At 46.2% G+C, this 13056-nt stretch overlaps 1 protein-coding gene across 1 annotated transcript in view; it reads left to right on the forward strand.

Annotated features, from left to right (window-relative positions):
* Positions 1-1220: 1220 nt before the first annotated feature.
* DNAH1 (dynein axonemal heavy chain 1) overlaps positions 1221-13056 on the forward strand; it is a gene marked incomplete at its 5' end in the record, with an annotated part of 52845 nt that continues 41009 nt past the window's right edge. Inside the window, 10 exon segments of the mRNA XM_061458206.1 lie at positions 1221-1499; positions 2059-2131; positions 4511-4685; positions 5180-5336; positions 5879-6011; positions 7444-7602; positions 8125-8380; positions 9634-9791; positions 10599-10810; positions 11934-12232. Coding sequence (XP_061314190.1) covers positions 1221-1499; positions 2059-2131; positions 4511-4685; positions 5180-5336; positions 5879-6011; positions 7444-7602; positions 8125-8380; positions 9634-9791; positions 10599-10810; positions 11934-12232 — 1901 coding nt within the window.

Raw genomic sequence — 13056 nt, forward strand, 5'->3', positions numbered from 1 at the left:
CCAAGAGTATAGAACAGGCAGAGTTTTGACTCCATTCAGGAGCAGAGCAGAGAGGGCATGGCAGGAAGGGACACTGTGGTAGTGTCTCCACATCGGCTGAGACTCCAGACAGGTACTGTGCCACCTGTAGCCTGCAGGACCAGGCAAGGTCTTTCTAGTGCTTTGCTGTGGCAAGCTGGAGGACCCCCACATGGCAGCCTGCTGCAGGGGTTGGCCTTCAGAAGTAAGTGAAGAGGATGTGTGGGTCCCAGCAAGGGTGGAAGACACAAACCGTTAGGCAGGGCTAGATGAGGAGCCTGGGTCTAGCCCTGAGCAGGAATTGATGAATAAATTGTGTCATACCTGGCGTAGCCTTGAGAGATCCCAAGGAGAGCTTTGACTCATAATGTATAGGACTAAGCTGGGCAGGTATGCGTCCATCGTTATGTTGGCGTGCGTGCGTGGAGGCTGGAGGGGCTTGTGGTACTTGAGCCACAATGTACTCATTACTTAGAGTAGTCATCTCTCTGTTTAGACAAGCCTAAAATCAGGGGTTGCACTATTGTCGTGCCAGAAGTGCGAGGGCTGCTCTTCATTAGTTTCTCTCAGCACATGAAGGCTTCTCTAAAATCAAGCCATAGAGCTGTGGTATTTGCGTGGACTTGCTTCTCCCATGGTGGAAGTGCTGAGATCACCATCAAAAATGCCCCCTGCAGGAGGAGAGAGGGGACCTTCTTCCTGTATTTTGATACTTGTTAGGCAATACTTAAACATCTCTCCTGAATTCTTTAAATGAAAGAGTCAGACTCAAACCTGGGAGTAGCTGTGTTGGTATTTAGGCTGTAGCCTACTCCCACTGGAGTCGAGCGTGACAAGATTTTTAAGGGATTTGGGTGCAGCAGAAGCATTTCTCTTGTAGTCCCAGTTTACTCAGATTCTCCTGGCAGCCTTTTGAATGCTGCCACTGATCCAGGAAGCCCCTGCTGCTTCAGAAAAGTAGCTTTTCATGTGTATATTGCTGGTTTATCCCCTCCAAAATCCATCTGGAGCAGCAAAACACTCCCCAGGGTTAGTGAATCACTGAGTCAGTGACGTGAGACCAGCGGACCCCAGGTCATGAAAGCAAAGCTTGGTGTTGAAGCAGGGGATTGAACTTGCCTTGTTACCCACTCATTTTAGCAAGTCACCCATCCCCAGTGTGGTGGGAGGGTGTGGAGGAGTGCCAAAGTTACAGTATTTAACAGGCTTTTAATGTTTTCCACTCTAGCAAGCTCAGGGTTGCATCACAGCATTGTTCTCCAAAGAAGATGGATAAAGCAAAGAAGGATTTGATGAGTTCTCTGGGTGGGAGCCCCAGGCCTCCGGATACCAAGCGGGAGGCTTCATGCCTAGACTGCAGAGCAGGAACAAGTTTGTTGGTTTCTGATAGCTGCAAACGGGGGCCAAGGAAATACTTAGCATTTAGACAAAAGAGGTATTCTGCTGAAGTTCTCACTCCAGCAGCCTCCAACATCTCAAGGGTAAGTGCAAAGAGCAATTCTTTTCCTACCATTGTCCTTCTAAAGTGGAAAGACCTATAGCACACCTGGTATAGAGGAATACAGTTTTCACCCGAGGTCCTGGCCCTTCGTTTTGGTCAGAGGCCTTTGTGCAAGACCTTGACTCTTGCAAAGTGAAGCCATAAGTCCATTCATGACGGTAGTTGTGCTGCCTTCTTCAGTGGCCCATGCTATTGCTGTCGTGATGTTACCCAGGTTTAGGATGCCAGCATGGCAGGGCAGGCATGTGGTTATGACTGCAGATGATATTTGGAAGTAAAACCCTAATGACTGCCTGCCCCAGTCCACATCTTAAGCTGATATCTCTGCTGACAAAACCCCTGCCTCTTGGTGTGTTGGGCTGAAGTTTCAGCTGTTTGTGTCTCTTTGAGACTTTTCTGACCATTACTCACAGTCTCAATTATCCCTAAAGCTCTGGTAAAGTCAATTTTATAGTCTCACTGTCTCTCTGGACCTCTTTAACGCACCCTCTGACTGTGCTTTGTTACCTTTGACACTTCCCTTACAGGCTGCATTTCAGGATGTTTGTGCTGGCCCCCAAATACACCATGCTTTGCTAAAAGAGGCGGACCTCGAGCAGCACACCCCTAAAGGTAAATATCCTGAGAGGAAATGTGATGTGGCAGGAAATGGAGCCATAACTCTTAAGGCTGGCCATAATGAGTATGCTGGGAGCTAGGCTGATGACTAAATTAGTGCTTTGCTTTCCTTCTCCTCTCGGTGCCCAGGAATGGTACTTAGCTGCGTGAATGTCTCTGAAAAGTGAATTTAGAGGCGGAGCAAAGTGATCTGACTGGGTGGTAAAACCATGCTTGCATTTTTCCTGCATATATGCACTTCCCCCAGGCTTCAGGGTGGACCATGTTGCTGCCTACGGGCATTACGGTCTTACGGGCTGTATGCCAGGAGAGCACTCCAGTTCTATGTGTTGTCATTGCATATGGAGCCATCAGTGCCCTTTCCTGTTAAATTGGGACCTGCATGTGAGAGTTATATTCGGAGTTTAGGTGCCCATAGCCAAAATCATGGTACTCTCTCATTTATTCATTCTCCTTCCAATTGCACCCTGCAACAGCTGAGTCTCTAGATGCAAGGGGTTTCTGTGTATACAGAGCTGCTGGTCCCACCTGCTTACGAGAGCTTGTATCATGGATGCTCAAAAATAGGAAAACAAAAGTTTGCCAGCATTCTCCTGGCCCCTTGAACACTCTTGGGTATATGGATCATAAGCTGGCAGCAGGTGGGGAGAAAGCATACATGTGAGAGGATTTTAGTCTTTGAGAAAGATGGTAACTATATTTACCACCTTCCTGTGCATGGAAGTGACATTTGTTTTCATGAGTGAGGACAAATGACTGCATCCTCAAGTGAATCTTGACAAGCTTAGACTCATCCCTAACAAGTGGAGACAGATCTCTATTTATGATCTGCTGCTCCTTCAAGGGGGAAGAAGCTATCAAGCTGAAATGTAAATGCAAATGAAACACTAAGTATTGACATAAATAGTTGATAGTGCACAAAGAGCCATAATGGATGGAGGTGACAAAATCGAAACAGCTGTGCTCCCTGACAACAAATATTAATCAGGGTCATTCTGTGAAGACCCTAAGCAAGAGATATGTATGAAGCTAAGGACCTGCATTTTAGGAATTCCTTGACCTTGTTGTAAATGGTACATATTGGGATGGACAATGCAAGTGTTTGGATCATATTTGTTGCAAGCTAGGCACCCTTTCTAAGAGGGATGAGTAGAGAGGAGCCAGTTCAGAGGCCATTTCCATTACTCCTTAAGCAGACAAAGTACAGCTACAAGGGTTGAGTCAGGGACCATTTAGAAGGGTAAAGGGAATGACCTCTTAGAGGACCCTTTCTGTACCTGATCATCCTGAAATGTATCTGGCTTCAGTATAATTGGCTGCTCTGCACAACTGCTTTGAAATCAAGGGGTTGCACCATGCAAGCAGAAGCACATGGAGCAGAGTGAAGGATCTGGTCCAAAGCTTGACCTCCAGAAAACCTGCTTACGAGCCAGAGTCTTAAGTTTATCCTCAGTAGAGTGTGAAAGTTCATCAAATGGAAAGCTCCCCGCTAAAATCTATTTTTAGGTCAATGCTTAGCTCTGTCTAGGGAATAGTGCTTTTTAAAGCTTGCATGCAATTACTTAATTTAGGTTAAGCTTCAAATTCCCAGTTTGCTGCTGTTCTATTATTTGCAGCTTGTTTAGCAATATGAACAGTTTGGTTTATTTATGGGGTAAATGACATGGTTTGGTTTCAGCCAACTCTTGGAAATGTATACTTTCTGCTTAGTCCAATTTCCATTGAAAACATTTGGCCGAATCGTGAGATTGGTGGCTGTTCAACTCAGTTTTTTCTCACACCACTGCAGATGTGAGTGGGAGGTTTGCTTGAGCAGAAACTGAGGGGAGGTTAGTCCCAAGTAAGGTGTGAATAGGGACTTCAGCACCTAAAAATGACCTGAGCAGCTTGTTCTCTCCTGCAGCATTCCTTTACCACCATTTTAAATGAGTTCCTCCCAGCTAGAACTGACTCTTGGTCTCAGGCCCCCCCAGAGCACAGGGGGAATCCCACCCCTTTCTGAGAGGGAGGGAAGCCATGCACTGTAGACAGTAACTTGCCCACGATCTTGTAGAGAGTCTGTAGCAAAGCTGGGACCAGAACAGAGCTCCTTAGAGCCAGGTCAGTGCCCTACCTCCTAAGAAGGTGCATCACAGTAATTCTCAGTGGAGGCTTTTTCTATGCCATCACTTTGATACTGGAAAACGGTAAGGACGTGTTGTAGTGGGGAAAAAAGGTCTTCCTTTCTGTTTCCCCTTTGATACCTACTTGACTTCTGTCATAAACTTGGTGAAATGACTTCTGCAGACAAGCCAGGAGACAGCACAGTTCTCTTGTGTGTGTGAATGTAAAGCAGGGTTGGTGGTTTCACATGTGTGTTTCTCTGTCTCTTAGTCACAACCTTCAGGATGCCTGAGGATCTTGGAAGTGTGCTGGATAAGCAAGTGATGGGACCAACCACTGAGAACCTCACCAACTCAGATTTCCCAGTACAATCATATAACCCCAAAGTGCAGGTTCCTTACCAAGTGCTTCCAGGGCAGTGCCCTCGGAGCATTTACATAGAGAGGTAGGTAACCAGAAAGTAGCCGGAGACATCTTTATGGAATGAACAGAGCAGATTAGGGTGTTAATTTCTGCTTTCAAGACTTGACATGTCAAAAATCTTTAGGAAAATACTGTCCTGCAAGGCAGTGGTCTCCGAAGTGGGGGATGTGCATTGCAGGGGGTGCACAAGACAATTCATTGGGATGCAGGAAGAAAATATATTTTTAAAGAGTGTTTATTTTATCCTTTTCTCATAGTTTTTAATTTCTGTTTTGCTGTATGCTCTAGATTATAAATACTGGCATAGTGTATATATGTGTATAGAATTTATAAATTGGACTAGATGTTCATTATAGGTATTTATTCTATAAGTGAAGGTAGAAATAGCCATGTATGCAGCTCCATGTGTTCAAAAACTTCCTTACTGGTAGGGATACATGATCTGAAAGTGGAGTTGTAGCTTGTGAGCCCTTCTGGGTGCATTAAGTGGTTATTTCCCATTCCGATTCAAAACAGGAGGAGACGGCTATATCTCAGCTTCGATATTGCACAGCTTTTATCCAGCAAGGGGATAGACTCCAATCAGCTCATGCCAAGGCACCATGATCCTGACAATATGCCAACAACTGAGGATAAGAAAGATCCTCTCTTTCCCATCTACCTCCCGTTAAAGGTAAGAGAGCACATTTGGCACTTGTGATGTATCTCATTGCTGATACCAGAGGATGGTTCAGACAGTTGCAGGACGCTTGGCCTTTATTGATACAACAGGCAATACAACAAGGAAATGCTTTAGAGCAGGCTTGTGCCCTGAAGAATCTCCACAAGATGCTGAGCGTCTTCTGCAGGGGGCCCGCAACTTCCATCAGAACTGATAATTCTTGAGGGTGCTCCTCACTGTCATTTGTGTGTCCGAAGAAAAGGTGGTGTTTCATGCTTCCTTCTGAATGGAGGAGTCAGCAGTATTATTGCACGAGATCTCTGCAGGTGGTGAGGGTCTTTCCTGGGATCTGTGCTTCCTAGGAAAGGGCTAGAGGTACAGGTACTGTTGCCTGGGAGAAGACTGAGATGAGCACAGCTTTTGCACTGGGACTCTTTCCCATTTTTATAGCCATTTAGGACCTGGGTGTTAATTTTCCTCTCAGAACATTTTGTATGGGGTATTTTCTTCTCTCTGAAGTAAGACTTAATTTCACTCGTGTCCTGGCTTTTTAGATATTTGATGATGAGGAGTATGACTGTCGAACTCCAGAGGAGTGGATCTCACTAGGACTGGAACCAGGATCTCATGATAGAAAGCCAGTGCCTGGACAAGCACTTTTACCTACAGATGATGTTCTTGGACACGGTAAAGCTTGAATGACTTGGTGCTCAAGTGAGACAATGTTAACGGTTTCAGGCCTGTTCAGGAAAGGGAGCACTTAGATTCTGATGCATTTAGCTCTGAATAGCAGAAAGCAATACTTCATCTTGACCAGGCTCAGGCAGTCAGAGCAAGGGATCAGAGGTCTCATCAACTCTCAGTCCTTCCCAGGACTGACTGCTTCCATATTTTTAGTACTAGCTTCTGCCTTTTGCCCTCCTGCTTCTGTGCCTGGAAATCAGTACAGTCAAAATTTCACTTTATTGGTGTGTAGATATCATCATAAAGTTGGTTAACTTACATGCAGTGTGTTCTGCCTGGATTCACTGCAAGGGCAGGATCAGAAGTCAAGTTCAGACAGCAGTGAAAATCCAAGTAGTAAATCTGAGGCAAATTAAGTGATGTGGACATTGTTTTCCTGTCACTCAGAGCTTTCCCAATGAGAAGGCATCACTAGGTACAGCTGTACTAATGTCCAGTTATGGCTGCAGCTGATATCATCACAAATGCACTAGCTTTAAAGCATAGGAACTGGCATGCATATTAACTACAGCTCTGGAGCAACCTCCAGAGGCAGGGCTGTCTGCAAAATCTAAGCGTAAAACAGAAGCTGTGTGGAATCTCAGCCAGCCAGCATGTGATGGCTGAGTGCAGCTTGCAGCTGTAGTCAGACCCCTGGGCCCGGAGGAAGGTGAGACCGCTGATGTCTGTATAGTGCCAGTGTTGTTGCAAATTCCTGTAGTCCAGTGGTTAATAGCATCCCTTCTCAACCTCAATGTAACACTATCCTGACCTGTATCTATATTGATCTCGATATATATCTGTCAGGTTAGCGCCTCCCAACTTTTAAGAGGATCTGAATATTCAAGAATTAGATGCCCTGGGAATAACCTGGAGAAGTAATAGATTGGAGGAGAACATACAGGGTTTTACACCCACTCCCAATGAGAGCTTGTGGAGACACAGGGCTAGACAACCCATGGGGAAGGGGAATGGGATCACCACAGAGCCCATGTGGGTCATAAGGGGTCCTGGATCAAGGGTTGAAGGAATTGGGAAGCAGAGAGGTCCCCAAGTATGGCTGAAAGAAGATGTTAGGGGCACACAGGACCCAAATATGAGGCTATAGCTGGAAAGAGTGAGTGGGAGTGCCTGAAGCAGGAGGTGGGAAGGTGGTCCACAAGGAGCCCACAGAGATAAGAGGAGGAAAACAAAGGGCTCTGGTGTGTGCAAACAGTTGGAAATGGTAAGCTGTAGGATCTGAGTTTGTTCTTTACTTGATCGCAGCAGAAATCACGAGAGATTGACTGAGATTCAAACTAGTAAATGTAGCATCACCACTCTGATCAGGGAAGTCCTTTTGCTGTAGCCCCCTAGGAGAATGGACTAAGCCTGTTTTAATCCTTGATTCGCTCAGAGGACCCTAAAAACCCAAAATTGATCTACCAGTGGATTGATGTTGGTGTTCTGGATTACGACAAGAAGACAGAGCTCTACTTGGTCCGTAAAACCAAGAATGGAGTGGTGTGGAATGAGGAAGGGAGACCCATCCTCAATGGAGAAGTAACTTCAGAAGGTGTGTTTTGAGTAGGGCCCTTTGGGACCTGGCATATACTCTGAAGTGCACAATCTTAGGTGGGGATGGGAGGGACATCAAGACCTCATTTTATTTCCTTTCCCTGTTACCACTCTTGATACATGTCTGCTCAACCTGTCCAGAAAAAACTTCCAGGGGAGAGAACTCCACACCTTAATTTGACAACCTATTTGAGGTCTTCCCTTTGGAGGTATCTTTCTTTTTTCTCTGTCTCCCATCTTTTCTGCCTGCAAGAACAGTTAAATGATGGTCTTTCTAGGCCAATACCATCTTGAAGGGGAACATGGACAGATTAAGATGAAGTACCCCCTTGAAATGTTTGGAGGTACTGCTAATTCTGTGCTCCTTGCCTCTTGCTGTCTTCAACTTTGGCCCCTCAGTTTGATCTCCAGTAAGCCAGCCCAATTACATTGCCCATCAAAAAGCTGCTGTCTGAAATCCAAACCATTCTGAGTTTTGTTTTCCCTGTAGACTCCTGTAAGGTTTGCGTTCATTTCCCAGGAAGAGCCCCACTGTTGCCATGTCAGTACTGGGTGCCACGTGTTTGCCTGTTGTTTCTGGCTGAAGATCCTCGGGTGTTTGCACAGAGAGTAGTTTCTGCTGACAACTTGCGTAAGAAGACGCAGGCGCTGCTTCTCTATAACTTGTATGTGGACTGCATGCCCACGGATGGTCTAAATAGCATCAGTGAGGAGAGTCTGCAGAGAATGAAGTTTTTGGCTATGAACACTCCCGAACTGAGGAAAGCAGAGAAGAGGTAAGGTATCAAGTACATGTCTGGAATCTCAGCCTTCAGTCCATTAACGCTGTAGGACTTTATAGGGCTACAAACAAGTGGCAGTGGAGGCAAATCTTGAGGGTCCAGCTCATAGACCGTGGATCTCATCTGCCTTCCAGCCTGTGCACATGCACACCCCCCTCTTGCCCAGAGTGTCATCAGAAGTAGGTATGACAAGAGCTCCCGGAGCACATGTACAGGGGGGTGATCTGCCAGTATTCCCAGGTGAAGTAGATGTATTTTTCATATGCAGATCCACGAGCCGTGCTTAGACCTGCAATTAAGTGGCATTCAACAGCAGGAAGGTTGGACAGAAATGGCATAGTTGACCTTGCTGTCTCCCTGTGCTTCCAGGGAACAGATCAGTCATTGCTGGATTGATCTGCAGACCACCAGCTGTCCCCAGAGAGTTGGCTGTGGTGACTCTTCTGTCTATTAATAGCTGCTAAAACAAATCAAAAGATGATCTGCACAGGGTGAAGCAGATAGAATAGGATATTTCCACCTGGATATAATCGAGCGTCTCTTTAAGATGCAGCTCGTATCAGGAAGATGTTTTAAGAGTCTCTGCACTGATGAATCATGAGCCGTTGGTGGTGTCACTGGGAATCAGCCATGACTGATTGCCCTGCTCAGAGACAGGAAGGTGTGAAGGGCTGAATGGTCTGCCAGCCTAAGCTAGAGACTAGGAGAGTAATCAGTCTCTGAGCAGAAATATAGGCTTAGAGAAGTGTACTGTGCTTGAGGCGGAGTATGATGATTTCCTTTATTTGCTTTTCCTACAAATAAAGCAGGTTTTCAGCACTTACACACGTGTTCTGGCTGACGAAACCGATGTCAAGGGGTGTTCAGCAAGAGGCAGTTGGGAGGACAGTTTGGGTAGCCCAGCTTTTCCAGAACTACCAGCTAGCTTCCCCAGTTCTTGCTGATTTCCCCTTGCCATTGTAATGCTTCTCCCCAGTGGAGATTTTGCTTTGAGTAGAAAAGGCACTTGAGAAGGCTGCAGTCATAGTTCTCAGGTTCCCACTCGCCTCTGCCATTACATGTCTAGTTGATAGCTTTGCTGGCTGCTTCATCGTCTGCATAGCTCTCCTAATGCATTCAGTAGTAGGTGAGCTTCAGGGTTAGCAGATCCAGGAGGGAGGGAGTGAAGGATGGGGTTTGCAGTAAAGCTCCAGACGTACTTCTGCTCAGACACCTTGAGTTATCATTGTTTCCATGTCTTGTAATAGGATATTAGACCATATGTGTTGCCTGGAGAAAGAAGTGAGATTAGACTATGAACGTACCCTGAACAAGATTAGTTTTGACAGAACTGTCGCTTCCAAACCTGAGGTGTTTTCTTATGTCACCTTGCCAGACAAAGAGGAGGAAAAAGTACCAGAGAAAGGTATGGAACACAGTGAAGCAGCTGGAATTCAGCATGGCTATGGGGACCTCTTGTCTTTGATAGGATTCACATTTTGTTCTAGAAACTTTTAGGTTCATGTTAATGGCTAGGGCTCATAAGGGGCTGTGTCAGGTGATTAGATGAGACTTGAGTATGTCTGCTCTTTTTTAGGGTATATTTACATGTTTGTGTTACCTCAGTATAACACATTATCATCTGTCAGCAAATCTGCAGTAACTCTGCAGGTGTGCCCTTAATGGCACCAAATGCAGGCAGTGTAATTAGCTTAACTGCCTTCTGCTCTGCACTGTGCTTGGGCTGGCTCAGCTGTGCCATACCTCAGATGTGGAAGAGAGCTCAGGCTTTTCCAGAGTCTCAAACTGGAGGATAATGGCCACAGTAAAATGTGAGGGGTTGGGGTGGTATTTTGTGCACTTCACGACCCCCAAGGTTGGATAGCCTTGAGGCGGTCCCCAGGAAGCCTCTCACAGCCGAGATGGCTCGGCTCTGCCTTGAAGCCTCGGTGGAATGATTCTTCAAATCCTGTGATCTTTTTCATGGCCAAAGCCGTAGGAAGGTCAGGACCCAAGGCAGTCCCTCAGCCCCCATGGGAGCCTGCAGAAAGTGTCTGCTGCAGAGCAGAGACTCGCTTTCCCTCAGCTATCTGCTGAAGCTGCTACCTGATAAGGCCTATGCATCAAAGGAGAGCCCTTTTCCCAAGCACTGTCCCAAAGGGAGCTGTACTCTTCCACCTAAACAGAAGCTGGGATGGCTGTTGCAGGCAGTAATGTTCTTTCTCGGTGCCAGGGCTCATCTGTATCCCAGACTATCCTTTTAAGAAACAAAAGGAAGACTTCAACTTTGTCTCACTCCTGAAGAGGCCAGAAGTCATCCTTCTCCTTCCAGAGGTGCAAGATGAGTGTGACAAGGTAGCCATCATGTCTCTGTTTAACACAGCCTTGGCCAAGTGTGTTTGCTTGGAGGAATTTGAACAGATCCAGACCCAGACCTTCACTGAGGTGAGCAGAGGAAGCGTGGGGGGTGAGCACATGGAGCAGCCAGCAGGGCCATCAGTGTGTATTAGGCAGATGTAGCAGCTGCAGAGCAATTCCCTGGATGGAAATGGATGAGCTTTCAAATGAGATACAGTGGGTGGAGCAGCGAGAACTTTGCATATGTGTGTCAAATTCATTGGGATGTGGGCAGTAATGAGCTTTCCTCCTCCTGTTTCCATGCAGCTCACAGTCCTGGTGAGCACTCAAAAGTTTCCTTTTTGGTTTTGTTTTAATTTCTCTCTGTCCAGCTGCAAGTCACAAGAGCTTTGATCTCCCCTGAAGCACTCACGGGGGTAATGCATTTCTACACCCTGTGTTCTTTACGTATTTAGTTACTCCGCTTGCAATGACAGCAAGCAGACTAGAACAAAAATCTGCAACTTTGTGCTAACTCTCAGCAGATCTTTCTGCTCTCTGGATGAGGACAGTCCATTGCACCCTGGAGGTGGCCACACAGAGGAGCTTGCACAGGGTTGCACACTAAATCAGTGGCAGAGGGCATGAGCTGGTCCTTCCCAGTCCCATGCTGCTATAGCTGGGCAGTGCTGTCATCCGCTTGGTGACTGAGGTTGTTCTATTAGCCACAAACAGCAGCTGCCTGTGGAGCAGAAGTGGTATTTTTATAAATTAAAACACTGCAGACTGCTGCTGCCCTTGGCTTCTCCCCCTCTTTCTCCTCACTTGTCAAGAGGAGACCATATTCTGTCCTTTCCTTGCTCATCATACTGTCTGCCCACCTTTTGTAAAGGGACCCTGACACAGGCAGCTCCGGGGATACTGCTCTGTAGAAAAGAGAACAAAAAGGAAACACTGTGCATAAAAAGAAAGAATAGAGCACTCCTGCTTTTTAATATCAGGTGCTTTTTTTGTAGGTCTTTTGTCAGTGGAGGAGTTGCATGCTCAGGTTCAGATGCCACATTTGTGTGCATGGATTTGAAAGCTACTGTTTAGCTGCCCCAGCTCTGAAAGAACGGTTGCCTTTCAGAGCAGAGAAAGGTCCAGCAGCCCCAGCTAGCAGCTAACCTTGCGATACTGCTTTCCCATCATCCCTGGGGGATTACACAGCTTGCTTTTTTCTCTGCCCTAGGTTCAGATGTTTCTCAAGGATACTTGGATTGATACTCTAACGACTGCAATAACGAGCAACTTGAAAGAAGCAGGCACAGACTGGTACAGACTGGAACAGACCAACTGGGATGTCTACCTGGTGTCCAAACTGCGTAAGCTGATGAACCGCATCAGATTCATGCTTCAGGACTCTCTGAGGTCTCTGGTCCAGAACTCACTGATCAGCTTCACCCAACTTGTGCTGGATGCTTGCCATGCTGTCCTGAATTGCTCACAGGACATGAAATGGGGAGATGACCTCATCAATAGTCCCTACAGGTAAGGAAGGGAGAGAAAAAAGGGGTGGAAAGAACAGAGCCGTTGTCTTTCTGACTAGTGTTTGTACAAGCAAGCTTTCTACTGTGAGGGGACCTTAGGCTGGGCCCTTTCATCCAGTTCTCAACCTGACACATTTGGTTGAGTGTGGAAGATGGCACTGAGCTGGCTGCTCTGTTAGTACAGATAGCAAGTTGCTGTTAGTGATACAGGCAGCCCCTCGGAACCAAGGTCTGCTACTTTGACATAGTGTGTTGAAGATCAGCCACTTCCAGCTTTTGCAGAGGAGCAAATAATTACTAGTAGCTTTTTTTTTCTCCTGGAGGCCAGGAAAAATACCAGGAGGCATTGCTGCTGCTTTTAGGAGTAGCATCTAGCCTGTTTCAGGAGTAGGATCTAGCCTGACATCTCTAAAGAATACCAGATTTGGGTTGTCACAGTGCCTAGAATTCTGTTCCACCGAGTATCGATTTAAGATTTCTGTTCTTTAGGGTATGAAAAAAGGAAAGTTTAGAAATTGAAAACAGGAAGAATAGGTAAAAAGCTGCCACTCACATGAGAGCTCTTACCTTGAAATCTGTGGAAGTCTTGACACTGACTTCAGCTGATCCTGAGCCACACTGGTAATGTACCAGATTGGGAGATACTGTGTCTAACTTCTAGAAGGTGCATTTTAGGAGTAGATTTGAAATGCTGGATGCTTGGTTTGAAGAGCATCTGCATTTTTTTTTTTCTATAAAGCAGCTCCAATTCTCAGGATAAGGCTATGACTTTTGGGGGTCTTAGTATGTCATGATTGACACTTCCTTTGCCTTTCAGAGACAAAA

Source organism: Pezoporus flaviventris, unplaced genomic scaffold, assembly GCF_033815535.1.
Source record: "Pezoporus flaviventris isolate CSIRO_AGI_PZ_B2104156 unplaced genomic scaffold, CSIRO_AGI_Pfla_v1 ptg000026l, whole genome shotgun sequence".
Taxonomy (NCBI): Eukaryota; Metazoa; Chordata; class Aves; order Psittaciformes; family Psittacidae; genus Pezoporus; species Pezoporus flaviventris.